General features: G+C 31.6%; 1 protein-coding gene across 1 annotated transcript; it reads left to right on the top strand.

The window, feature by feature from the left end:
• Window positions 1-200: 200 nt before the first annotated feature.
• On the top strand, window positions 201-27,730 carry LOC113519867 (homeobox protein prospero-like; the record flags this gene model as incomplete). Its single annotated transcript, XM_031913884.2, has 3 exons — window positions 201-442; window positions 26,607-26,751; window positions 27,095-27,730. Coding segments are annotated over 3 exons (567 nt in total), but the record flags the coding sequence as incomplete, so codon positions are not given.
• Window positions 27,731-27,834: the final 104 nt, after the last annotated feature.

Here is a 27,834-nt window from a genome sequence, read left to right as displayed (position 1 = left end):
ATTTTATTAATTTTATGAAAAAAAAAAAACAAATCAAAATCTAATAATTACATTTATGTATCTTAGTCGTAATTTATATCTGGTCAAAATTAAATTTAACCAAAATATAAAACTATAACCACATTTCCAGTCAAAACTAGTTTTTACCAAGAACTGATTCTTACTGTAACGTAATTTATACAAAGATTATTTGTTAATGCTTAATAGGTACACATGTTCTCAAAGTTTCTTTATTAACAGTAGTAAATAAGTCAATATTACAAAGATCAACCTTAACTCCTGTGCACTCCTCAACATTGACGCCGATGCATCTGCGCAAAGCGAAGCTCATGTTCTTCTGGGTCCGGTATCCAAGCTCCGCGGTCCTCAAGATGTACTTCCCAGACATCAAGTTCAACAAGAACAACACGGCCCAGCTTGTCAAGTGGTTCTCAAACTTCCGGTAAGTGCCCATTTCGTTTTTTCTTGTCTTTCTATCAATCTTACATGTCTGTCTTTAAGCGTTTAACATCAGACAAGCTGTAAGCTTATTTGCCGTCTTTGTGGCATAAAATAAAAATAAATAAAACAAATAATAACATACAAAAATGGTTTATTTGTATTTCGTTGTATTATAATAGATTTCTTTAGGTTCTAATTATATAGTTCCCGTATATCATTCCCATTGTAATTCTTGATGGATCCGATTTCATACTGTATTACATACTTAAATGAAAATTACTTATCTAATACCTTCGTGAAGTTTCAGCCAACTCAACTGATCGGTTATTTTATAGTATTTTATATGTTATTCTTTAAAATGATATTTTTTTTTAATTTATAAACCGATTAAAGTAAAACAAATACTAAACGGTAAGTGAAGTAAACCGTAATGTATTAATGAAAACCGCATTAAGAAGGTAAAGCCATTCAGACAGAAAAGATTTTTTCAAATCGGCTTATAAATAACGGAGTCACGCGATAACAATCATAAAAAATACAAACTCCTCCTTTTTTAAGTCTATTTAAAAATAAACTAAACATCACTGTTTTTTTATACATATAAGACTCAAAATTCCCTAGCAAAATCTAATGAAAAGCAAAACTTTCTTGGCGGTAATAATTCGCTTAAAGCGCTTAAATCGATTGATTAATAGCAATCCCATCTTATTCCCGTTAGTTCCTAATTTAATAATAAAGTAAAGGGTGAAATAGTGAATTCACTATTTCCTCATTAACGTAAAGGGTGGCAACCCTTAATTGTTGATTTGAAACGGATGCACGTCACAAACTTCTCCCATACATTATTTGTTTTAATATTTTTTTTATTGACTTGAAAAGAGAAGGGTTATCAATTTAATATGATTTTTTTATGTATTGTCAACCAACTTTAAAAAGGAGGAGTTGTATGCTTTTTTTTATATGTTTGTTACCTCGTAACATGACAGTTGTAAACCGATTTCGAAAATTCTTTTTTAAACTGAAAGGATATGTTTACAGATTAGTTCCATAGAAGTTTCATCAAAATTGGTTCAGTAGGTTAGTTTTCAAATCAAAATAATCAGTTTTGCTCCAATTGAAGTAGGTTTTTTTTATTATGGGACACAATTTTTAATTAGTTAATTTTCAGAACAAAATATACCCCTTAGAAATATATACCTTATAACGCAAAATTACCATCATAATGATGAGGAAAGTGTGAAAAAATATGTTTTCTGTATATATATATATATATATATATATATATACAGAAAACATATTATATAATAATAATTTATTACCTTTTGAAAATTTGGTTATCTTACTCGAATACGAGTTAATTTTACATTGTTTTGCGGTGTTTCCATGCCTTATTTAAATAAATTAAGCTTGTAATAAATGGATTAATTAAATAATGGAGTAATAATGTTGTTTATTATTAATAATAGTTTAGTAATAATAAGTAAATTTAATTATGTTTCACTAGAAATTGACGAAAAATTTATTTTTCTAAATATTTCATTGAAAATTTGGGAGAAATTTAAATGAAAGATAATCTCCATCAGGCCCGGATAGTCTCGTAGATCGTATTTATCAAGATAGAGAATCGAGTGTCAAAAACTGTTGGCTGAAGCGTCATTTTTTTAATTTTTTTTTTTCTTACTTTTAATAATTTGAATTTATAATATAGGATAATAAATATGAAAGATTGCGGCTGTGGATATTTCTTACTCTTTCACGCAAAAACTACTAAATGGATTTGAATGAAATTTGGTACAAGAGTAGATTATATCCTAGATAACTTAGTACATAGCACTTAGCACTTCACATATTAATTCACGTGGGTAAAGGCGCGGGATTCGGCTAGGTGGTTTAATTTTATAACATTGTCTCACTTTCCAATAGAAAAGTGTCCGAACCTCATACATTTGTATTAATTAATATATCTGTTTCTAATATGGGTTATTTCTTGTGTTTTCTATGTGTATGTATTTAAAAAAGAAAGTATTTAAGTATATTAACAATTCTTCAATATTCACAGTACAAACTCTACATAGTTTGGAACTAAATGGCAATATATATCTGGTAATATTTATTAATATATTTACATAAAAAAACGATGATTTTTGTTTAATAATTATCAATAAGAATATTAATGTCTCTATTCCATGCCGTATCTATGATCTCCCTACGACACCCAGTGTTTCCTTTATCTGTCCCATGTAGTTATTTCTCGGTATTCATCTTCCTCTTTTTCTATAAATTTATATTTTTAAAACAGCTTTTTATAAAAAAAAAAATTTTGTCCAAGCGTTTTTAGAAATATGCGCTAATCTAAATGTATGTACTCTAATAAAATAGAATAGAATAGAAATAATATTTGTTCGAGTAAACTTAATTTTAAATAATAATACATTATAAAATTGTATTTTGAATTGAAAGATAATTCAATCAAGTAGATGTGCAATTTCAGCAATGAATGGGCAAGAATCAATGCGATAACAGTTGCTTTAATGGAATTTTACTCTAATATCTAGAATTTTACACATTTATGTATTCATATGACATATAAAATTATTAAATAATACTTTTTATTCATTATCTATTGATCTAAATACCTTTTAGGAATACAAATCTTATAAGATTTCAAAATTAAATTTCTCAACAACCGATAATAAAAAAAAAATCTATAACGCTTTTGTCAACAATTTCTAAAATTACAAATTTGCAAACTACTATTTTTCCAACAAATGTAACCGTCAACGAGATTTCTGCTAAAAACTCTTCTTTAGCACCGCAAAAGGACACACAGATACACGCAAAAATCGTGTTTTCCCCTTAATTTTTCAAAGCTTCTTTACTGTCTTTAATTTTCGTAGTTGTTCATAGAATACGTAACTAAAAAGGGGAAATTTATGGGAAATGTATACTTAGACCTGACGGAATTGCTGTTGCAGATTGTTTTAAATTATATAAGAAAATCGTAAATTACAGTCAATTGGAAGGGCTGGCCTTTAATTTGCTGTCGTAAAATAGTCTATAACAAACATCGATAAGGGAAAATTATAGAAAAACGCTTAGGGCATTCATGAACATGAATACAAACACAGAATACCTAATAGTACTACAAAGATGGAAATTGGCAGTTATTAGGATAATAAAAGGATATTTTCTTATAAATAAAATTCTTAATAACCTTCCTGAGATTTGTGTACAGTAATCATTCCCTTACAGTCACAGTAAATAAACATAACCATAGACTATGTATCAGCTCAGTTAAATTGTTGCTGTAATTGCCATACTTAAATTGCTTTATTATACTTTGATATTAAATATACATATTAAATACCGACAGTATTTATAACAAATAAAATATAGTTTATCAAAACTATAATTTTTTATCGTAAAAAATTACATCTACATCTGAGCGTTCAATGTAAAATTACCCAGAAACCTTGAAAAAACCAATCGGTTATCAGTTAAAGTAAGTCTGAAAATATTGCATTTTTAATAATAAATAAAAAGATTATTAAAGATGAATTCTGTTATAAAGAAAGATCATTAATACAATTTCGAATATTATCAATATTATTAAAAAAAAAGCAGTACATTTTTATAGAAAATATACTTAGGCTATTTCAACCAATGCGCTGTGAAATACTCCATTGCCATGTAACTAAATATCAAAAGGTTATATATCATCACAGTGCAACAAAGAGAAAATAATTAAAAAAACTTGTTATATTATTTATATGGAAAAATCCCTCACGAGTATTGATTTCTACTCGACTAATTTTTCGCTATCTAAGTCCGCGATAAGACCTGCCATAAGCCGCGCACTTCTATGATAAAAGTCCCCCTTCCTTAGGTACTCACTATTGATCACATATTTCCTAATCAACACCTGATAATTTGACTCCCTTTCCCCACACTATGGAAATGTAAATGAAATAGAAATGAAAATATAAAATAACTTTTTAATACCTATTTTTTTCAAATCTTTTTTACTTTTTGTGGCGAGGATTAAACAAAAAATTTTAAACATATATTTTTTATTAAACCTACCTTAAAAATATTTATATAAAATTAACCAATTTTGAAGCTGCGATGGATAGATTTCTATTTTAATAGATAATAATGGAGTACCACTTCGCAGGGCTCACCAGACACAATGTAGACCAAAAATATGTATTTGAATTTAGAAAATGAAAACGCATACAAAGTAGATTTTTCTTTGCAACCAGTAGTTTTTTGTTCCGCAAAGAAAACAAAATTATCTAAAATCTATTCAAATTAGCAACCGAACATTTTCACAAAATATATAAATATTTTTTTAATAATTATTATATAGCAGATTTCCAATATTTCGGTATCAGACTACCTGAATGGTATCAGACGTCAAAGCTCACGTCAATGTATACTTAACACATCAGAACCGTGTTATATAAAATTTCATATTATATTGAAGCTTTTTGTCGCTATCTCAAGCTTGTATCATATCTAAGTTAGATAAACTAGGACTTGGTAAAAGCTTTGATAACACTGTTTGCGTACGATGTTGGTTAAGTACTTAATATATAATACCTATTGTATGTTTTCTGGGTATTATCTTAAAAATGTTAAATAAAAATAGATAAAAATATATTAAAAGTAATGTTGTATAATGAAACGATATAACATAGAATTTTAAATAATAGTCAATTAATTACTTATTACTAGCTATAACTCTCGGTTATGTCTGAATTAGAGATAAGTCATCCTATTTTTAGGATATACATAATAGGATTTAGAATGTGATCCATCTGTACATCAAATCAGATATCAACTTAGGAATAAACACCCAAACAGCAGTACAAATTTCATTAAAAGAATAAAAATTAAATTAATAATAAACTTTTCGAATTTTTAGTCATATTATTTTGTACTGTTTCTGTTTTCTTTTTATTTATTTATTTATTATATTTAATACTTGATTGTAAACACTAATTATACATAAAAATATGACAGAGGTAATCAAATGTCAAAGATGATCTTAACTCTAAAAGAGTTCTCTTCCAGCAAACCCAAAGTGCAGCATCAATATATATTTTTTTACATATTAAATTGTTTTATGTTATATGTGCAAATAATTTATAAGCATTTATAACAATAAGTCTTGGGATTCTCTTTTAAAAAAAATACACGTTTTACCAATAATAAACAATAAGTCTTGGGATTCTCTTTTAAAAAAAATCCACGTTTTACCAATAATATAATAACAACACCCAGTTCACCTGCGGTTTATTCTTATCATCTTTTGATGATAAGCGAGGTTTTTTGGTTCTATGTGGATCGTTGACCCTCGTTCGGTGTAACAAGTATTGCTTTATTTGTACTGAAAGCAAAAAAAAAGTTTCGATCAACATAATTTATCGGGTCAGTGATAAACTGATATTGTTTTTGTTTTCGCAATATCGTGAAACGTAATTTATGGAATGTTGTATTGAGTAAATAATACTATGAGGATCAAATAACATTTTGTCCTAGATATTTAGAAGTCATATATAACTTAAGTGTCAAAATTTCGCTAGAATTTTATAAGAATATGGCGATAGAAGTCTTAAAAAATATATCGTTTAAGAAAAAAAATATTAGTTTGGGTAAAAATCAAAATTTACTTTGGCAACTCTGGCTATGTTAATGTTACACTAAACTAGTTTTACATTATAATTTACATAGTTTGAAATACCTATTTGAAAAACAAAACCTTTCTTATTTAGTCGTGTTTGCGATCTTTAAAACTAAAACTTTTTTAATGGGCGATAAATAATGCAATGGTAACCTCGCTTGCGTTATAGGTATACGCTGGCGGGGCACCAGTGAGAGATGATAGATGAAGATGAAAGCAGGAGAGTTAACCCATCCTAACGAATTCTAGAAGAATTGACCACGTGGTCAACTTAATAGGGTATTGCAATGGGCATGTTAAACCCCATTACTAACAATCCCTTTCCCCTCCTCGCATAACAGTGTATGTAGCACTCATATAAATATTTTCTTCTGAATCTCACACAACTTAGTCCATTAGTATTGTCCACTAATGGAGGCATTGTGACCAACGGAAAACGGCCATTTCCTTGCGATAAACATCTGAATAAAACTGAAAGGGTGAGGGTTCTAGACGAACAAAGGTAATTACCAAGGTGTCCGACCTACGTATAGGTGTACACGATTTTAAATTCGGATGTCATTCATTTGTTTTCCCCAATAAAATTACAATCTTTGATTTAATACCACGCCATCTAGTCGTAAACTAAGCAGACCTTATAATATGGATACCAGAGAGAGACTGTACAAAAGTCGTTTGCTTGGATACCTCTGTCCCATTCGTGTTTTTACCGTAAAGCAGTTGTGTTTACATAGCTGTGTTCCGGTTTGAAGGGTGGGACATGGCGTGAATTTACAGGGTACAGAGGAATAACATCTGAGTCCTCAGGAATGGCAACGCATGGGGATATCATGGGTGAAACAGTATACTCTGTCATATCCATGGAACTGCTCATGTCTATAGGCGACGGTTACCACTTTTCATCAGGTGGACCGTCAGCTTGTTTGCCATTCTAAGTTGTATAAAAAAATTGATAATTGATAGATAGACATAAAGTATTGTATTGTATTAACCGTTAACTGTCCACTGCTGAACATAGCCTCCCTCATAAGGTGGGTTTTGCCAGTAGCTGCCACTCTTAGCAGGCGGGTTGGCAACCACAGTTTGGCTTTTGGTGATGTTTTAAGAGGCCAGGTAATTATGTTGTAATAAGTGTATATTTTTGTAAATCCATATGATAATCAAAGTCGTCATAAAACATGGTAAAAAAGTGATCCAAGAATCCCATACTGTAAAAAATTTATTGCTAAAATCGATTTTAACAATTGGCAAACATTTATAGATAGGTTGATAGACAGAGAAACTCTTTAATTTTTTTTTAAATACACATAAAATTTAAGAGATAAAAAAATTATAAGGCAGTTTTATTTCATCGTATTCTTAAAAACGTTGCGTTTAATTAAAGTCCTTATTTATTATATTACAGAGTCACTTTTAACTTACATTCTCATTTGGATCCATTTAATTTTAATATAAATAAATTTTGTAGATTTTTGAAAGTTTTAACTGCATACAGGTCATCAACTGGTTATTAAATAGTTTAAAAATTTGTAATTGATGCTTTTGTTTTACAAAAAAAAAATAATAATACATATAAACAATTTACAGATTTATGTAAACAATGTATACTATTAATAATTGTAAAAATTAATTATTTTTTCTACGTATAATGAGATAAAATTGTAATCAAGTACACGATTATAAAAGTCAAACTTCGATAGCCTTTTCGATATCGATAAAAACATTAGTTCAATAATAATAAAAATAAAATTTTAATTACCTTACCAAACGTACTCGTATGTACTCGTGTGTTTTATGGGCTCCGCAGACGAGGGACCGCAAACAAAATGTTTGCCTTATTTACCTACTAGACTTTTAAATCGGACGAAAAACAATTTTAAGTGCACAGCTTACACAGCTAAATTTTGTCTATGAACAAAGAGTCCATCGTCAGAACAGGCCTTTAAATTTTAAAAATAATTATACGCGTAAACAATACATATAAATTAAAAAGTTTTTATTAATCTTAATGAGTAGTATAGATTTAGATTAAATAAGCGAATTCACATTATTTCCTGTTTCTCCAATTTCAGATTTCGAAACGCTAATAATTCAATAAACTGTTTACGGACCAGGTGGTTTATATAAAATACGAGTACACTTAGATTGAGAATAGTATAAATTAATTTATTATCCTACATCGAACACTTTTAAACATAGAACACAATTGATGGAACAAACGTAAGCCTGTCAACACACTGCTGGCCACTTGTTGACGTGTAGGACATCTCAAGAGCCCTAGCGGCGAGAGCTCTCACGTCTTTTGAGCATTCCTCACATATACTTACAACTGGCTCAGAAAACTGTAGTTTATTTACATAAAATATTAAAATACAAACTCTTCCGGCAAACACAAACATCCTTTACTCAAAGACGCAACAAAATTCTTTTGGTGCGCTGCGTCAAAGAAACGCGCGCAAACAAAGACCCGCTCGCGGAATTAGCCAAAGCGACGATAGTACTAATTAGCAAACGGTGACTCATTTGAGTTATTTCGCTTAATTAAGTTGCTCAGAAGTGGTCTGCGGCGGGCCGGCAGCGGAGGCGTCGTAAATTGTTAGAACACGGCACTCCAATTAATCTTTTTACACATACAACTAGTAGCACGACACGAGGGTGTACACTTGGCCTAGGTTTGCCTTTTTAGTGTTCACACGGCAACGACTGGCAACATTCAGATTTGTTCGTCGAGTCTTTAGAAGAAAATGTTTGGTTAGAGAAGTAAACGTGTGTGCGTTAGATACTTTTTAATAGTTTTTATGTTTTTTACCTAAACATAGATTTATATACTTACATACAGCTACAGCCATATAAGCAAGTTCCAGGTATCTCAATTAGATATGGCAAGATCTATGTTCAGATATGGTTACATTAGAGAATTCAAACTTATTTCTAAATAATCAGAAATTTGAAGAGATATTGACCTGACCGTGTGGTGTCGACATACACCACCCCTTCCTTTCCCGTGGATGTCGTAAGTGGTGACTAAGGGAATAGGCCTATGTTCAGCAGTGGACAGTCAACGGCTGATTTGATGATGATAATGATTGAACTGTTTGAAATTCCCTTAGTCGCCTCTTACGCCACTCACGGTAAAGGAAGGGGTGGACCATGCTATGCCGGGACCACACGGCTGGAATAATATAGTGTATCATAATAAAAACGGAGTAAAAATATATGATTTTAAAATAAATAAGTTGTCTCGGTTGAGAGTAAATTTCCTCGTTCCTAAGTACACTTGTGTACGAAAATGTTTCAATCCTTACGTCGCAATTTTGATATGGCCTTTTAAGTAATCGTGTTAACAACCACGCAGACCTACTTACAATGTTCAATATAGTATTTTACTTCAAATCTTAGTGGTAGGTAAAAAAAATTATTTTTATGAAACTTAGAATGCACCTCTTAGAATGCTTAGAATGTAAACAAATTGACGGCCCACCTGTGACAGTGATAACCGTTGTTTATAGACTTTAACTGTACTATGGTCTTTATTGAGTATACTATGACGCCCATGATACCCTTTAAATAAAATTTCAAAATCTTTAATACTTCTTTATTTTTAGTTAAACGAAATAAAACAAACATACCTAATAATTTAATATTATCTATTAAAAATTCAAATTTTAAAATTCTAACGAAATTAATAATTATCTTGCAAAACTTATTAATTTCTATCTTATTGATAATTAAATCCTATTTTATTGATTTAAAAAGAATTCAATTTATAAGTTTTTACTCCGCAAAAATAGCAAATTTGACCAAGATAAAATAAATATGAAATCAACACGAGAGTATTAACAAAAATCGTACATAAAAAGTAGGTCGAATTGGAAAACTCATCTTTTTTTGATGTCGGTAAAAAATATATTATAAAACAACCCTCGCGCGAAATAACTTTATTTCCGCAATCGTCTCCGTATGAAGTCAACTTATAATACAGTAAAATTTAATTGGTTGGCTAATACACTGCACCCGTGTGCATGTAGTCTAATTTACGTGTTAACATTTTTAATAAGGCCCGGCGAGGCTAGGGCGCCAAGTGGCCGGCCATTTACATCGCGCCACGCTCGTACGAGCACCTCCAGTAATTAATACGACCCTTTTGAGAAAGCACAGGAGTAGTTTTCCTTCAAAAACCTGCTAATTAAATGTTACACAAGCTAACATCTTGTTATAGGGAAATGTCGCTGCCAATCCTATTAGTACGCGTGTATGTGGCACTTTATTTTTAAGATATCATCGAAACCTGGATACTTATTGGTATAGAACGTCACGCCTCGCCACTAAATTCTCACTAACGTATCTTTACTTCCGAATTAAAGTTCACACGCACGCAAACGAAGTAGGTAATAGGTGTAAGGGCGCGGCAGAATATTTACATATCATTGCGATACGCAAGCCATTATAAAATATTAGCCTTTCGCCGGCCGTCGTCGTTAATAATATAATTAAAACACGCGAAGGCGCGGTCCCTACTTATCGCGTAATCAAGAAAGTGTCGTGTGTAGGGGCTGTGATGCCTCGGACAGGCTCGTTCCAGTTTATCTAATTTTCAAATTTGGAACACGTCATATTTGGAACGCGTTTTAGTTTTTCTTTTTAAATTTCAGGTACTTTCTATAAAGTCATGTTAAGAGATGAGGTAAATAATTTTAATCAGGCACGCGGCATTTTGAAAAAAAAAGAACGTTTATTTGAAATCTATGCAACCAGTTCATTAAATTTAAAAATTTTACCGTATTAAATAAGTAGCTCTTTTAAGATACCTACCGATCTCTGTATTTTGGACAAAGACATATTACAAATAATTGGTTAACACTATAAACATTAATTTATTATATCTGTCATCTATTGATACTTCTGATTGATGATGATGATTTCATAGAAGGCAGTACTGTCTCTTAATAGCGTTGTGATTATTGTGGTCCGTGGTTAGGTATATAAATAAAATTTTATTTAGTGAAGTCCATACGGTTATAATTTTGTCTTTACCACAGAGTAAGTAAATAGACAAGACCCTAGATTGCACGCTCTCGAAGGAAATCTAGCTGCAACTTGACTATTCACGTCCAAGTTAACCCCATACGTACAATCCATCAGCTAATGAAAGCTTAATTAGAAAAGTGGTGGTTTCTTCCGACCACAGCGTTATCTTGTCTTCGATGGGGCATAAACTTTTTTAATTACTCCACCCTGCATACTAGGGTGTTATTAGTACTCGCTATCTATTTTTACAGTCTTTTGTTGTGATATTGAGAAACTGGGACATGCATGATATCAAACACGATATGAGTCAACAAAGTGCTGGTTTCGAAGTGCAATTAATATACTTATTTATTACGAATACTGTACGTATTTGTATCGCGAATTTTATTAGGTATTACAATTATTAAAACGTTATTGAAATAATTATGATTAACAGTATATACTTAGTTCAAATTTCTCAATAAATCACGTTATTCTGATTAGATGAACAAAATAAGACTCATTCAAAGTGAAAAAAGGTCACCAAATCTGGGTAATTTTTAATCAAATTATTCGTAAGGCTAAGCAAGGGTTTATATTCTTTTCTTAAAAAATAAATCACCAGAAATTACTATGGCAATCAAGAGTAATTTTTGTCTGTTTTTTAGCCCACTTTTGGCACTCACTTCCTATTTAGGTAGGTATATGAGCGTTAAATAGAAGGTGTAATGTAATCTCTGATCGCAAACATATGCAATGTCCATCGACTAAATTCAATGATTTAATGCAATTTCATCTATATAAATTTGTCCCACTCTCTCACGAATTTTGGGAAATTCTTTCCTATTTAATATTTGAAAAGTATCTCAAAATCTCAGTCGCTCAATCACATCTTTGATCTAGTTTAGGGTCTAGTCTCCCAAAGGTAATATTGATATTTCTGTTTTTATATTTATGTAACTAAATACTTACTTTCTGTTTTATTTGTTCAGAATCTAAAAAAATATTTTAAGTTCTTATCTAGTCCTGTGCGTTAAGTCAGTCAGTTTATGATAAAATGGCACGCCCCTCCAAAATCCAAAGAATTAAAAATGTGTGAGTAAAAAATTTACAGGGTTTCGAACGAGGAACATTATATTTCTCTAGCCATACCGCTACTGAAGACGTTTTCTTACAAACACAAAATCACCATGTCTGTATATGGTTACATAGATTTAAGTAAAAAGTTGTAAGGGCCTGTCATGTTAACGTAGCTTATCTATACGTATGTTAACTTGCAAAACTAACAGTAAAGCCTATTGTTAAAGAAATTTAGAATATTCTAGAAATAGTCTTTATAAATTATTTATAAATATGTATTAATATATAAGTAAGTAGATATAACAAGATTGTTTACTCAACAACCTAATTAGATGTCACGATGAAACCGAGATACGGGCGCATAAAATAAGTTATAAACTTTTATAAACCGCGTTACATGACATTGTATGTCTGTACCCTTGTGTTGTTTGTCATGCGAGGCCGCGGCACGCCTTGCTTCGGTCTCGAAGGAGCGGGCGCGCCATTCTTTCATTAGTGTACTTACATACACCTTAAAAAACCTTATACGCCACTAATGACACACGAGTTTTGGGCGGGAAAGTCACGCGATTTTTTATCACGTAACAAGCAACGACAGCGACGTATACAGACATGAAATTAATAAATTCGCCTCATCCACAAACTACTATTTTTTTTTCCAAAACAAACAAAAATTTTATCTAAATAACAAAGCTCTACATAAAATGGAAATAAAAAAATTATTTTGACCCCACAAAACCGAAATGTAGTCCTACACAATTGCCCGTATGTAAAAACTTGAAGTTACTTAGCAAACTATGGAGAAAGCTATGCTCGGAATTTCTTTGCGTAATAAAATCCAAAGTGAGGATATTCGCAGAAAAACCAAAGTGGCGACATAACCCAAACGATAAGCAAGCTGAAGTAGCAATGAGTTGGTCATATAGCTCGAAAAACCGACAAGCGAAAGGCTCTTGAGTGACGACCCCGTACAACCAAACATAACCAAAATATAACTAAAAATATAAAAAACCAAATAGATGAAGTGACTACCTCGAATGCATTGCAGAGAGTCAATAGATGCAGGTAGCTCAGGATCGTTCCTTGTGACAGTTTATGAAGAAGGCCTATATTCAGCAGTGGACAGATACCCGCTGATATGTCGATGATGATGATACTTAAAAATAAATTCAAACAAAAGATACTGGCCACATAGATGAAAAAGAAAAAAAATTATAATTAAGTACATACACCTTACTAAAGTACAACACTATAATAAAAAACAAAGGACATTGTGTCCTTTCGTCCACTATCAGAATGGACGGAAGTGCACAGCGCTGGCACAACCTTATCTGTACTGAAACTACAGACCAATCAATCAAGACCCCTACTACTTTGTTAGTTTCGTAAATACTCGAGTGCAGAGCGAGTTATCTGTGTGTCCATTACTCTGGTTCAATATCGACTGAAGACGACTACAGACATTTGTTATTCTACTATAAATAATAACAATATAAAAATTACAATTATAATATAATACTTAGTATATATTTATAGCATTAGATATTTATTATTTACAATAATACGGCGCTTAAATATTAAATTATAATATAAATAATATTTTTATCATTAAATTACTCAATAATTATAGCTTTGTGGCAGTGCTTAATTGTTCCTTTAATGTGTTGTATTGATTATTCAAAGTGAATATGTAAGCTCGCGGTTTATGATTATTTATTTATTTACTTATTTTAATTCGCAACAATAATAATATCTAATTAACTGATCCAAATGTCATTGTCCTGTCTATAAATGTAACCAAGTTTTGAATCCAACAGCCCCATTGCTAGCAATATACTTTAACAAGTCGACCTCCACGCGGTTCCCCCTGGAAAACATCTCACTAATACCCCACCAGCGTATACCGATAGTACAGGCAGAGTAATAGTTTCATTTTCACCCTATAAAAAACATCGAAGTTTTGATGAAATTATTAGGTAGAGAAATACTAAATGAAACTACTAACAAATCGAAACATCCAATCGATTAATCGATTTCTAATTCGTGTTTCTATTAAAAATCGGCAGACTGTCTTTTGGTCGCAATAAATATTTTACGTTTACATTTTCATTATATTTATTCAACTGAATAATTTAATATTTCAATTATTACTTTTATTCGATAATTCGCCTGCATTATAATGGTAATTACTCAATATTGATTTGTGGTATAAAATATTGTCATTTTTTTATCATACCTATGATAAAAAAATGACAAATGTCGTAAGAAATCACACGTCAGCAACAAAGGCGCGGCGTAGGTTGCGTCCACATGGGAAATCAGCGGAGTGCACGACACGACAAGTCGTCCGGAAACGCCCTAAGACGCAATTAATTAAATATCACGTCAAAAAGCCTCATATTATTCCATTTACAAATTATATATTACAAATTTAAATTAGGAATGTGTTGGTACCTAATGAAAATAAGTCGAAGTGTGGAAATATGGATTACACTTACAGCAGAACTTTTACCCAAGTCGAATGTAAAAATCACAGTCTAACTTCTTAACCTGGTCTAACTAAAATTATAATCATAATTAAAATTATTATATTTACTTACCTAATACAAAAAAAATCTTAATACAATAGCAAAATGACATAAACTCCAGGGAAATTACTTGATTATAGGAATGCAAGCGGACGCTTGATATAATATCGCGTATAAAGTAATTATCGTTAGACACGTGAACACTCCACATATTAAAATGTGTTATGCAAGGTGTCGCACTATTATATTTTATTCGCATAAAATTTAGACATCATTATAACGCGGCTTATGTATAGTGAGATAGCAAAAGTGGTAAAAAAATAACGAAAAAATATTTTTTCTTTATTTTTTCAAAACAAAAATATACCTGCATATTGTTATTCTATATATGTGCTATAATATAAAAGGTTATAACAATAATCTAAATATTATATTTTTAATGAAATGAAATCCCAACATCCTAAAAACAAGTACGTTTTCAAGCTACATCTTTAGGCACTGGTCTTAAGTGTTAATCTGAAAATTAGTGTTTTTTTTTTTATTTGTTGTAAACAAATAAGATGTAATAAACAAATTGATAGAGTAACGATTGTTTAAGCTGTTATCTCATTATATCTATCAACTCAAAAATCACGAAATTTGGGCAAACACCTTTTTAAAATAGGGAATGATCATAAATTACTTTTATCTAACTAATATAACTAACTAATATAGATAGATAGATACTCTTTAATATAATAACATAAAACATTGCGCTACATAAATATACTGTAGTTTCAATAAAAAGAAGAAACATAATCAGTTTTTGTCAAAGCAATCCATGTGACCACAAACTCGCAACGAAAGCAAAACGAAACCGAAGAACACTTAAACTGCTTTTGAAACTGTCTCCCAACAGTAATTAGCGTAGTAATCCTGTAATCAAGTAACCGTGAATGGTCAGATGTTCTGAATGCCCTTAAACGGCCACGCGTCCGTTTTACCCTTTTTTCGAATTTTTAATACCAACGCGAGTAGTTGGGGGCTAATAAAATCTCGGCGGGCACTCAAATGAGCTGAACTTTCGAAGCGGGGTACAAGACAGAGGCAGGTCAGCGAGAGGGAGGGGCGTCATTAGCCAGGGACGTACTCCGATTGATACTGTAACGTTTTTAAATGTATTCCAATAATACTGTTTTAATAATCGTCGAATGATTTTAAACATGTTTTAATAGTGCCTCAATCTACTGAGTAAGGAAACATGTTTTAATATTATACCAATCCTACTACGTAAATGCAAAAGACTGTAAGGATGTACATATGTATGGTTGGACGTTTTTAACTGATTCACGCGAAAACTACTGTACGGATTTGAATGAAAATTGATACACTTTTACAAAATTTGGTGATTGCATAGGTTATAACTGAGCATAGAGAATACTTAATGTAGATACAGATTCGCGTGGACAAAACCGCAGATACATATATGATAAATATAAGGTCTTCTTAAAATAAAACTCTTCTTTTAAGTTGTTTGTAGAATATCCGATCGCGATCTCGCGTTCAAACAGCGTATTCTCTGATAAATTCTCAGAGTTAATCGAATGTAAGTATTTTAATATAATGTGTTTACTTTTTGCTTATTTGTTTTAATGTTTCCTTCACATTTTTTGTTTTAATAATATTTTTTAGGAAACTCATTAGGGGTGGGGTATATTAGCCCAATAAGGAATATGTGAAATCATGTAAATGTCGAAACGAAGAACCCGATCGGAATTAATGTCCGACCGGTACAGGCGATATTACTCATACGTATGAATGAATGAATGAATGAGTGAATAATTAAAAACTCATATATATTATTAAATGAGAAAGTTTCCACTATTATCAACAACTTTGGTACACTCACTTTATAAGAATCCCCATTTGAACCGATTTTTTTACTTACAAGATGTTTGCTTATCTTTTATAAACTCATAAAAAGCCATAACAGAAACATTTTTATACATAAATATTTGTATTGTGTTTCCAAGCTGTGGTCAAATTGGATTTCCCGTTCATCGTGTATTGTATTATATATACATGTCTATTAATAAACACTTTTAATTATTTACATACTTATGTTACATTTCCGATTCTGTGGTTATTAAAGGAAAATATGACTTTTACGTAGATAAGTCACTAAATAAATTATTTAAAGTATTTTATTCATGTTAGAGAACATTTTTTATTTTGACGTAAACAGATATATCACGTTAACTGGTTCTGAATACGCCCCTGTGACGGACGGTGCAGTCTGAAAAAAGTTTTTTCACTAACTGAAGCATTAATCCGGCCCGGTATTAGTTTACTCGCTTTTACCAGCGCTTGTGTGTGCATCGTGTGCATGTGTGCCTCGTGCCGTGCAACTTTTTTTGCATAGAGCAAGTAACGTGCAGAAAGAAAATACTATTTATTTTTATATATTTTTCTTTTTTTTTATATGGTTAACACATTTTTGTATAGATTGGAAACGTTCGTTTATTAAATCAAATTACTTATTTATTAATAATCACATTGTTTTGTGATCGAACATTTACTAACAGTTAAAGAACAGTTACATTAAGTAAGAAATACATAACTACAAACAAATTTATGTAACCCTATTAATATAATAAATGCGAAAATGTTACCAACATTGAACGAATAGATGTTTGCCACTCTTTCACGCATAAGCTTCCGAACAAATTTGAATAAAATTTCTTAAGCTATCACATAGAATACTGTATATACTAATTCATGTGGGCGAAGTTGCGTTATAACAGTAAAGCATTAATAGAGTACTTAATTTAATACTTTATTTCAATTAGACATTAATTTTCCGCTTAAAATTTTATTTTTAACAAAACAAATAATATTAAATTAACAAAGTTCACACACACACACACACACACACAATCATAAACACAAACAAAAATATAGGTACGCTGTCATCTCACATAGACTTACATCACCCACCATAAATATAACTTGAACCTTAAAATTATATTCACCTTGTAGGTAAAAAAACATATAATACTTTTCATAAACGTATCTGCATATTTTGCTACTCTAGGCATTTCAGGCAGTGTCGGCTCATTCTCCCGTTCTTCTCGAGAGCTGGACGCCGTCCACTCACATACATAAATACGTACATCGCTCACCCACACAGAGACAGCTTGCATTACCCACCGTAGGTACCATCTGAACCCGCCAAGCATCAGTTTTTAATAACCATTGTATTTGGCAACGATCGAAATGAGTGTGTTCGAAAGTCGGAGAGAGAGATGTCTGAAAACTATTTTTTTTTTTACGAAATTTTCGCAACAACAACTTTTTTTATGAGTTTCCCGACGATATTTACGGTGCAGTTTTTGGACTTATAAGCGGCGTTTTGAGCGGCGATGGCAGCTTTTAATTGTATTAAAGTGAGAGTTTAGTTTTAGGGTTCTGTGCCTTGTAGAAAAATTTGCTTTCACCTGCGGCTTCGTCCGTATGACTGGATTATATTCACTGACCAGGATACAAAATAGCCTACGTCCTTTAATTATTAATTATATAATAGACTTTATAATAAATTTATCTTATATATATATATATATATATATATATATATATATATATATATATATATACTAACAAATTCAATTGTCCAACCAAAGAATCAATATGGTGAAGAACATATTAAAAAACAAAACCTATAAAAAAAATATTAGAATCACTCCCAATCCTGATTAACTGTTTTTCATCTGGCTTTGGACATGTCAAATATTTTTTTATAATACCATGCCATGTGACCATATGGTTAGGATAATATTATGCTGATCAAATATAAGGGCATAGTTCATGAATGATACGATAAATCGAAAATTGTATAGAAGAATCCTTATAAAATAATATATAAACCTCGTAGTGGAAAGGAATGGAAAAGTTAGTAGTATATTGCTAGCAATATATCCAGTCTGGTCGACCTCCACGCGGTCCTCCCCTGAATTCACCCACATCAATTTCAAGTGTATTTATCGCGATGCATCAACTGAGTATATTCTGTTATGTCCATGGTACTGCTCATGTCTATAGGCGACGGTTACCACTTTCCATCAGATGGGCCGTCAGCTTGTTTGCCATTCTAAGCTACAAAATTAACCTGCTTCCTTCTTCACCTTACATTTTCCCTCATTAAAAAATCATATATAAATGCTCTACATATTTTTCGAGACTCTACATAATAATAATCAGCGGGCCGAGGCGCACAGTCGAGCTCGCGTTCGCGTCACTTATCATGATTAAGGATTACGAATTGACCCCGAAACTAGTTGAGCTTTCTCGATCTCGACTTACACTCTTACGTGTGATCGAAATCACACGTAAGTTAAACCGATAATTGCATATTACATTATAATTATTCGGGAATTAAACAACGAATAGGTACTAAATTAGTTCAATGTCACATCTGACAATATATAAGTAGATTATTCTATATTTAATTAATATATATTGTTCTTAGTTGTAATACATAGGTACTTATTAAGTAGTTCAAAGTATTTTCCTTAATAAACACTACGTTTTAAGATTAACAAGAATATCTAATTAAGACCATTGTTATGTTGCTAATGAAATATGTTTGAATATGGAATATAATTAATGTTATAATTTAGTAATCTACCTACTAAAATTGAATTTTAGTAGGTAGATTACTAACAAGTAACACTAATTATATAAAACGTTGATTTATATATATAAGACGTTGAACATATATATTATTTGAAAGCAAAAATTCCGATAGCAAATAAAAAAAATGGTAGGTACTTGCTGACTACAATAATAAGAATATATTAAGTGGGGACGTTCTTACCCCGTTATCGCATAGCGGTATTCGCCCGCATGACACAAGTATGGAAATAAAGAGAAGTCCAATGCCTCAATACTGGCGACCTACATTTGCTAATCTTGCATTTTAAACGGTTTACACTTTCTACAATTTCATTTTTGACAGCAGCACAGCTGACAGAAACGTACCTAAGCCTACTTGTAATGGGACAACTGGCCCCACTACTAGTGATATATGAATATAACCTAGGTTAACCTCCACCGGATATCTGAATTCCTGATAAATTGATCACGATGAAACGACTGGCCTGACTTCATCTTTCAGCCAGTACAGCGAATATACCAGATAGCGAAGATAGGGATAGAATTCCATTTTCGTTCCATTGGAAAAAAATGGATATACATATATATCCTATCTACATATATTCTATACAGGTAATACAAAAAATGTATAATCATTAGAAACGATAGTAATAGTATCCGTCAAACTAAACAATTTTGTACAAAAATATATGTACGTGATTTAAATAAATTTTATTATTTGTAAAATATTATTAAATAAAAAAAAAATGCCTGTATAATTTACATGCAATTTACAGGTAAAGAAACATTGCCTTTTTCTAAAAACTTACTTACTGCCAATAACTTAATTATATAAAATTCAATTTTGAAAATACCATAAACAATTATTTTATTTTATTCAGAACACACACACACACACACACACACACACACACACACACACACACACACACACACACACACAAACTAATTAAATATAACAAACGGAATTCTTCATTCCTAGTTACCTACTGACTTTTTTCTTTTATCTTCAATTAAGTAGCAAATATCGAAGAGCAAACTTCGTGATTAAATAACGGCTGAGGGTAAGAAATCGAGTTTCAAACAAAAAAAAAACTATACATTCGCACGGAGTAAGTCAACAATGGAAGGAAGACATTATGAAGAAAAAATGAACAAAGGTCTTACCCTCCGAGAGTAATGTCTTAGCCCCGCAACTTGAAAGTGGCGTAGAGTTATATACGTTTAGAGGAGAAAAAATAAAAATTCATATTTATTATTAAAATAACACATTAACCCGGATAACATTGTTTTGCTATCTACAACCTCCTACCAGGTTCTTTTTCTTATCGAAGTGACATTGTGACACAAATTTTTTATACATTGAGATTTTTAATATTTTATATATTTTTTTTAATGTTCTAAAATAAATCAAAAACATGCATCATTATTATCTAAAATAAAAAAATATACGTAGATAGAGTATCTATCTATCTATCTATAATCTAAATAATCAACCAACTTCAATAAAAGATGGAGGTTCTCAATTCAAAGGTATTTTTTCTAAACTTTCTTGCTTCATAACTCCGTCAGTTATAAATCAATTTGCAAAATTAGTTTTTATCTGAAAATTTTAGTTTCTAAATCAAAATAACTGGTTTTGCCACAACTAAATTCTGCTTTTTTGTGAAAAACAATCTTAAATTATGCCTAATAAGAAATAACAATTGTATAAGTAATTGCAGGTACTATTTCTTATAGCTTTTTTATAATTTATGATCATTTGCATGTTACTATATTCGACACATTTGATAAAACTATTTTAAAAATTAAATTTACTGTATCATAATTTGAGACTTATTTATAACGAATTAAATACAATTATAATTAAATATATATAATATACAACATTAAACATATTCCTTGACCTTTACACATTCTGACTACCAATTCATGATAATGTGAACGGGTCTTTGCGACTTCTAACTCTATGGTGTCACCGTTTAAGCGTGTTTCACACGGGAATCGAATGTTTTCTTGGGGGGAGAAACCGCAGTGAGCAAAGACATCGTCTTTGTGATTTATCCTTAATTTAGTGTTGATAAATAATATTAATCGTCGTACAAACAAACCATATTTTATGTACTTTCTCTCTAATTATATATTTTAAATAATGATTTGTTAAATATGTAATAAGTATTTAAAATTATAATTTCTAGTATAAAATAAAAGGAAAATTTTGAAGATTTTACTTGAGTTTGTTTGTATTTTTGTTACCTTTTGACGCCTTAACAACTCAACCAATCAACGTAAAATATAGTTTGTACGTACTATTTAGAATGGAGAACGAAGTAGGCTACTTTTTATTCTGATCAATTAATATATCTCGTGGATGTATCGTTTCTTATCTCCTATCAAAATAACGAAGTAGCGAGTTGAAACTATTTCAATATATATTTGCTTTGAATTCAATATATTTCTTATATGATTCAACAATATTACAAGGGGGGCAGGGGAGGGGGGAGTAATTGTCAATAACGGTGGTCTAAAAGCCCCATTGCTAGCAATATATCAATTCAGCCATCACATGGTGCCTTCTGGAGACCATCGTGGTTAATACTTGTGGAATTCGTCATGATGAGCCAACTAACCTGCTTTCGTCGTCATTTAACTAACATCTCTCACTGATGCCCCGTCAGGGTATACCAATTGCGCAGGGGTTACCATTCCATTTTCACCCATTAAAAAAAACATCGTTGCGTATTCATATGAATATATTTTAATTTTCAGTCCTAATCCATTATTTATTTTCAATTGTCTAAATTCACCTTTAGTCATAAAGTCCAAGTTCTATAAAATCTTGGAGCATCCAACATCAAGTCTGCTTCATTATATAAGTTTGCTTATAAAAGTGTCTCGCAAAAAACATATTGCAACTGCTGCCTAACAAACGACCAAGTCTGCATTCAGGTAAACGCAAGATGCTTCCAACGTCTTAAGAAATCTTAAGAAATTGAGAACAATAGTCACCAGGTTCGATTTAAAATTAAACTGTAATACCAAATAGTAAAGTCCTATATCCTTTAAAGCTACCAGGCATCCCTTAGAATTCTTATTACACTGCCGTTTCCATTCGGTTCCGAGTCATAATTGCAATAGTAAATTCTATTTTCGATTTTAATTCTAAATGGATAGAGCTTGAAATTGTTTGAATGCTTATTGCCAAAACCTGCCAACGTATTGAGGGTGAATGTGTGAACAATCGCAAATGCAAACAGCTGATTCTCACAGTTGTAACGGTTTTCGAAAGATCACGCACCTATTTTGATGAAGATGACGAGACATGTAAAGTAAAGTAAAATATATATTTATTTCTCTCACAAAAATAACAACATAATAAAATTTACAGCTATATAGGTTACAATTTAAAACAATCTTTGAGAGAGAAATGTTCTATATAGGACTAAATCTAGTCATGGACAAAACCATAAAACTTATTTTCTAAAGATTTATTTATAATTAGATTCTAATTAAAATATGAAAATCATGATGAAACTACAAAATATAATTATTGGCATATTTTACTAGAAATAAATTTATAAATTAACGTCGGAAATAAAAATCAATGCCATGAGGTCCCGGCATAGAATAGGCCACCCCTTTCCCGTAGGTATCGTAAAAAAAGCAACTAAGAAACCTCTTAACATATTGCCAAAAGCTGCTGTCTATCCTCGACCATTAAGTTCCCTTAGTCGCCTCTTACGACACTCAAGGAAAAGTGGCCTATACTATGCCGAGACCACATGGCATTTTTTTAAATAATAATTTATGTAAATCACTCCGAATATGAATATAAATGATTTTAACACTGCATAACTAAACTCAACAGTGTATTTCTTTGCAATTTGCACGTTTTCCACACGCCGCGCCACCCGCATGTTCTCAATAGACGTGCGCACACGCCGTTTGCTTACCAATAACGTCATCATTACGTGACGATTGTTATCGTTACGATTTCTCCTAAACTCCAAAGTAAATTGAACAATTCGCTCAAATTTATTGCAAGAACAACTGAATAACTTACGTTGTATTTTAATCGAGAAAGCTAGACTAGTTTCATGTCCGTTCGGGGCCCTTACTCATAAGTGGCCTTAACACAAGCCATACACGAGTAACACACGTAATTCAATCCGGCTGTTCTTGCATTAAAATATAACATATACTTAAAAAAAATTAATTTCGTTTCAACTTTTGATAGAAGATGGAGCAAGAACTTCACTATGGTCTATTTCAATAGAAATTAATGAAAATGTAAACAAAAGGACAATTAAATCGACTAAAAGACAGTCTACTAATACCCAATAGTAGTACCTACATATAAAAAAATCTATTTAATGTTTCAATTTGTTACTAATTTAATTTATTATTACTGTGATAATTTAAATTCAACAATATTGTTTACAACAATTATACAAATATTAATTTGTTGTGCGGTCCCGGTATACCGGGACGATTCTATAGAATACGTCAGCCCATACTCTCCCGTGGCTATCGTAAAAGGCGACTGAGGGAGAGCCAGGGAAGGGCAGCAGCGTCCCACTTAAAACGTCTCCAAAGCCTAATTACGGTTGCCGATCTGCCTACAAGCATGGCAACTACTGGCAAAACCCTCCAAGGAGAGGCCTGTGTTCAGCATTTTTGTTAATGGATGATAATGGAATTGTAACCCCGCCTGCACTATCGGTATACACTGGCGGGGCACCAGTGAGAGATAATAGGTGTGGATGAAAGCAGGTCAGTTAGCCCATCGTGACGAATTCAACGATAAATTAGTCACGATGGTTTCCAAGGGGAACGTCGTGGAAGTCGACCTAATCGGGTATATTGATAGCAATGGGGACTAACCTCCCCTTTACTAACAATCCCTCCCCCTATGTTCAGCATTGGATAGTTACAGGGAGGATGTTATCATGATATCTACTAGTATAAATCTGAAAGTTTGTATATCTATCAAAAATATATGGAAAACACCCAGACTAATATACAAACAAACATAATCAAATAAAATTTTTTGTAGTATATGGGAATCGAACCCATATCCATCGGTATATTAAAATGCCAAGGTCATCAAAATTCTATTTCTACTTTGGTAGAGCAGTGCATTTATCCTGTACAGCGATTAGGAAGCAATCGTCTTAATAATATAATTTTTAACAACAAACGATCATAAAGTGATCTCTTATTGTATCTTAAATAGGTAATTGGACTACCGTTAGGTAACTATCATGAATAAACGAACCTTATTCAAAGACAATAGAATCGAATATTGACTAAATAATATTTAAGAAGTACATATTTACATAGGAATTATGTAGAATTAATATTTATTGCGTAGTTAAGTCCGACAACACATAAATACATTCCAATATTGAAATTTACAATTTTATACAAATGAAAAATTCCCTTCAACGATTAACAAGGAAAATATATTTCCTTATAAAACAGTTTATCGTGAAGCACGAGTGTGTAAGAATTTTAATTGGCATCAACAACCTAATTATAGGTCGCACTTGACAAGTCATAATGTCTCACACACACAAAATAATCTGATACACTTAATACTTATTGAAGACATTAAAAAACATCTGAGAACACTTGAATGTAATCTGTAATCTTTAAATATTAACGTATGGCAGCTATTACGAGAGATACGTATTTAATTTTTATGTTTGACCAATAAAATACAAAACTATTTTTAAAATCAAATTGTGCTTTGGTTACTATAATTTATTATGACAATATTAATTTTTCAATTTATGTGTGCAAATGTTATTTTAATATTAAGTTAGTATATTACTTAATAAAAAAGGAAAGATTAGATTATGAACGGAAACATATTAAGCAATCTGTAGAGGTAATGTAATTTTTTTTTTTATATATATCTAAACTTTTTTTGCAATCTTAACAGTTGGCAAAATTAAATAAAAAATTCTATTTTATAGTCAATAAACTTTTTTAAAACTAATTATAACCTAATTTTAATGATAATACTAAAAAATACTAATAAAGTCCTAAGTATATAAGATTTAATAAACTGAGTTTATGTGCATAGTAATCATGCACAATAAGTCACATCACCTAACGCGTGAACAATTACAATAAATAATTTTGAATACATTTACTTATCAATTAGTAAGGTTTCAATTCGCGCAGAGTGCCAATTAAAAAATAATAGAAGGCTCTCGTGCGAGTGCAATGAGTGTCTCTTTTTCTGGAAAGTGGCTTAGAGATGATCCACAGTAATGGCAGACTATTTCGGGATTTAGTAATGTAATACTAAGATTTTGATTCTACCTACTATATAGTTGACAGAAACTAAAACGAATTGTGACTTAATTGAAATCTTAAATAAATAAAAATATTACTATTGTTTATTAGTAATATTTATATTTGTTTACATTTTATATTTATTTTATTGTAGTTGATAAATATAAAATGTTGCAATTTCCTGCGTTGAAAAATAACAGGGGGCGTAGGCGAGTGTTAACAGAAACGGTGATATCATCACAACAAAATTAAACAATCAATATTCACATTATAACAACAAACATAAAAAGAAACAGGTGGGAGGAAAAGTTAGCATACCAACACCAACGTACACATACATATATGTGTATCCGACAGTTGCCATTTTCCTTTTGAGTCTCGTAACCCTTGAAAACCTGCAACCACGCGTCACTTGCAGGAACGCGAAACTGAATTAGCCCGGTCTGAATGCGAACTCGTAAGTAATTAGCCTCGCGAGACTCTCGATTCGCTCAACGCGCTCTCGTAAGCGAACCGAAGCGAAGATAGCGAAATGATGCGACACGCCGTGCGGAGAGCGAAAATAGCTAATCAAATCCTTTCCCACTCTCAACGGGTTTCGAGGGCTTTTTATTCTCATTGTGCCGTGAAGTGTCACGCTGTAGATACTTGATGCCATCATAATACTCGTAATCCCAGTACCTATTACACATAGCTCCAAATATTGACACAGCAAATGGCGCTTAATACGTTTTGTCTTGCCAGCGTCGAATATAGGTATCATCCTTTCTATAATTTTACCTCTTTGCTATTCTATAGAGGTTTGGTTTATGGAATTCCCGAAGATCATATCATACCAATATTGTTTATTAGGACAAAACGTCTTGTTTCTTACGCCATAGTTAATTTAGATCTTTCTGTCTTTTCAGGGAGTTCTATTACATACAAATGGAGAAGTACGCACGACAGGCGATCAGTGAAGGTCTGAAGGCGGCAGACGATCTCCACGTGGCTGGTGACTCAGAACTGTATAGGGTTCTCAACTTGCATTACAACAGAAATAACCACATCGAGGTAAATATAAGAGATATCAAATAATGAACTATGCCTATCTTTTATATCTTAATATATAGAAATTCGTATGTCATTATTCATTCACGCAAATCTTCATAAGCCCTCAACCGATTTTGATTATATTTTTTAAATGTTTATCATTAGTTTCAACTTTAGAGAAAGGATAGTTTTTATTCTGATAAGAAAAATTTAACTAGATAGGTGGCGCTGAGGATTGCTTCCAAAATTTAAATCATCTCGTATTAGGTAATAAATAATTTTCAAAAACTAATAGCAATAATGATTTTACCGATTATGCTTTACAATTAGTTCATATTAAAATATACTTTATTTCTCGCTTCAGGTGCCTCCCAACTTCAGATATGTGGTGGAGCAGACACTTCGCGAGTTCTTCCGCGCAATCCAAAGCGGGAAGGACACGGAACAGAGCTGGAAGAAATCCATCTATAAGGTGATCTCGCGGCTCGACGACCCAGTGCCAGAGTACTTCAAGTCGCCGAACTTCCTTGAGCAATTGGAGTGAGCGCCGCTATGAATCGATGCACACACTGTTTCGGCATAACTAATTTATAGACAAAATATGAAATTCATTGGACGATTGTTTCGCACACCAAAATTTTACGACACTCGCATTTAGGCCTTCAGATTCAAAATTATCGATAAAAAAAGTTAAATTTAAATTATTAAAAAAATTGAATTTGTACGTTGCACGTCGAGCGGCGTGGCGCGGCGGCCGCTGCCCACGCCGCGGCCCGCGCTCTCCTAGGAAATTCATTAGGTTAAACGAGTAAGAGAAAATTTAAGTCACCTAGAATTTTATTTCTGCACATAATATATTTCGCTATATATAATTATTATTATATTATTATTAAGTATTATCTTAAAATGGTTTTTATAGTTGTGTATATCATAAAATCATTTATTGATTTATTCTAAGGAAAAAAATCGATTAATATATTATAACTGCTTAAGTTTTGAACATTTTGTTGTTTTTATTTTGTTTTATCCTTGTTTCCTTGTCCTTTGGATCATGTTTAAGTTTATTTATTCCTGGTAGTGTTTGATTATGCAGGCACGCCTCGC

This window comes from Galleria mellonella, unplaced genomic scaffold (assembly GCF_026898425.1).
Source record: "Galleria mellonella isolate WM207_F2 unplaced genomic scaffold, CSIRO_AGI_GalMel_v1 utg65, whole genome shotgun sequence".
Taxonomy (NCBI): domain Eukaryota; kingdom Metazoa; phylum Arthropoda; class Insecta; order Lepidoptera; family Pyralidae; genus Galleria; species Galleria mellonella.
Note: the sequence above shows the minus strand (reverse complement) of the source record. Positions and strands in the feature narration are given on the sequence as shown.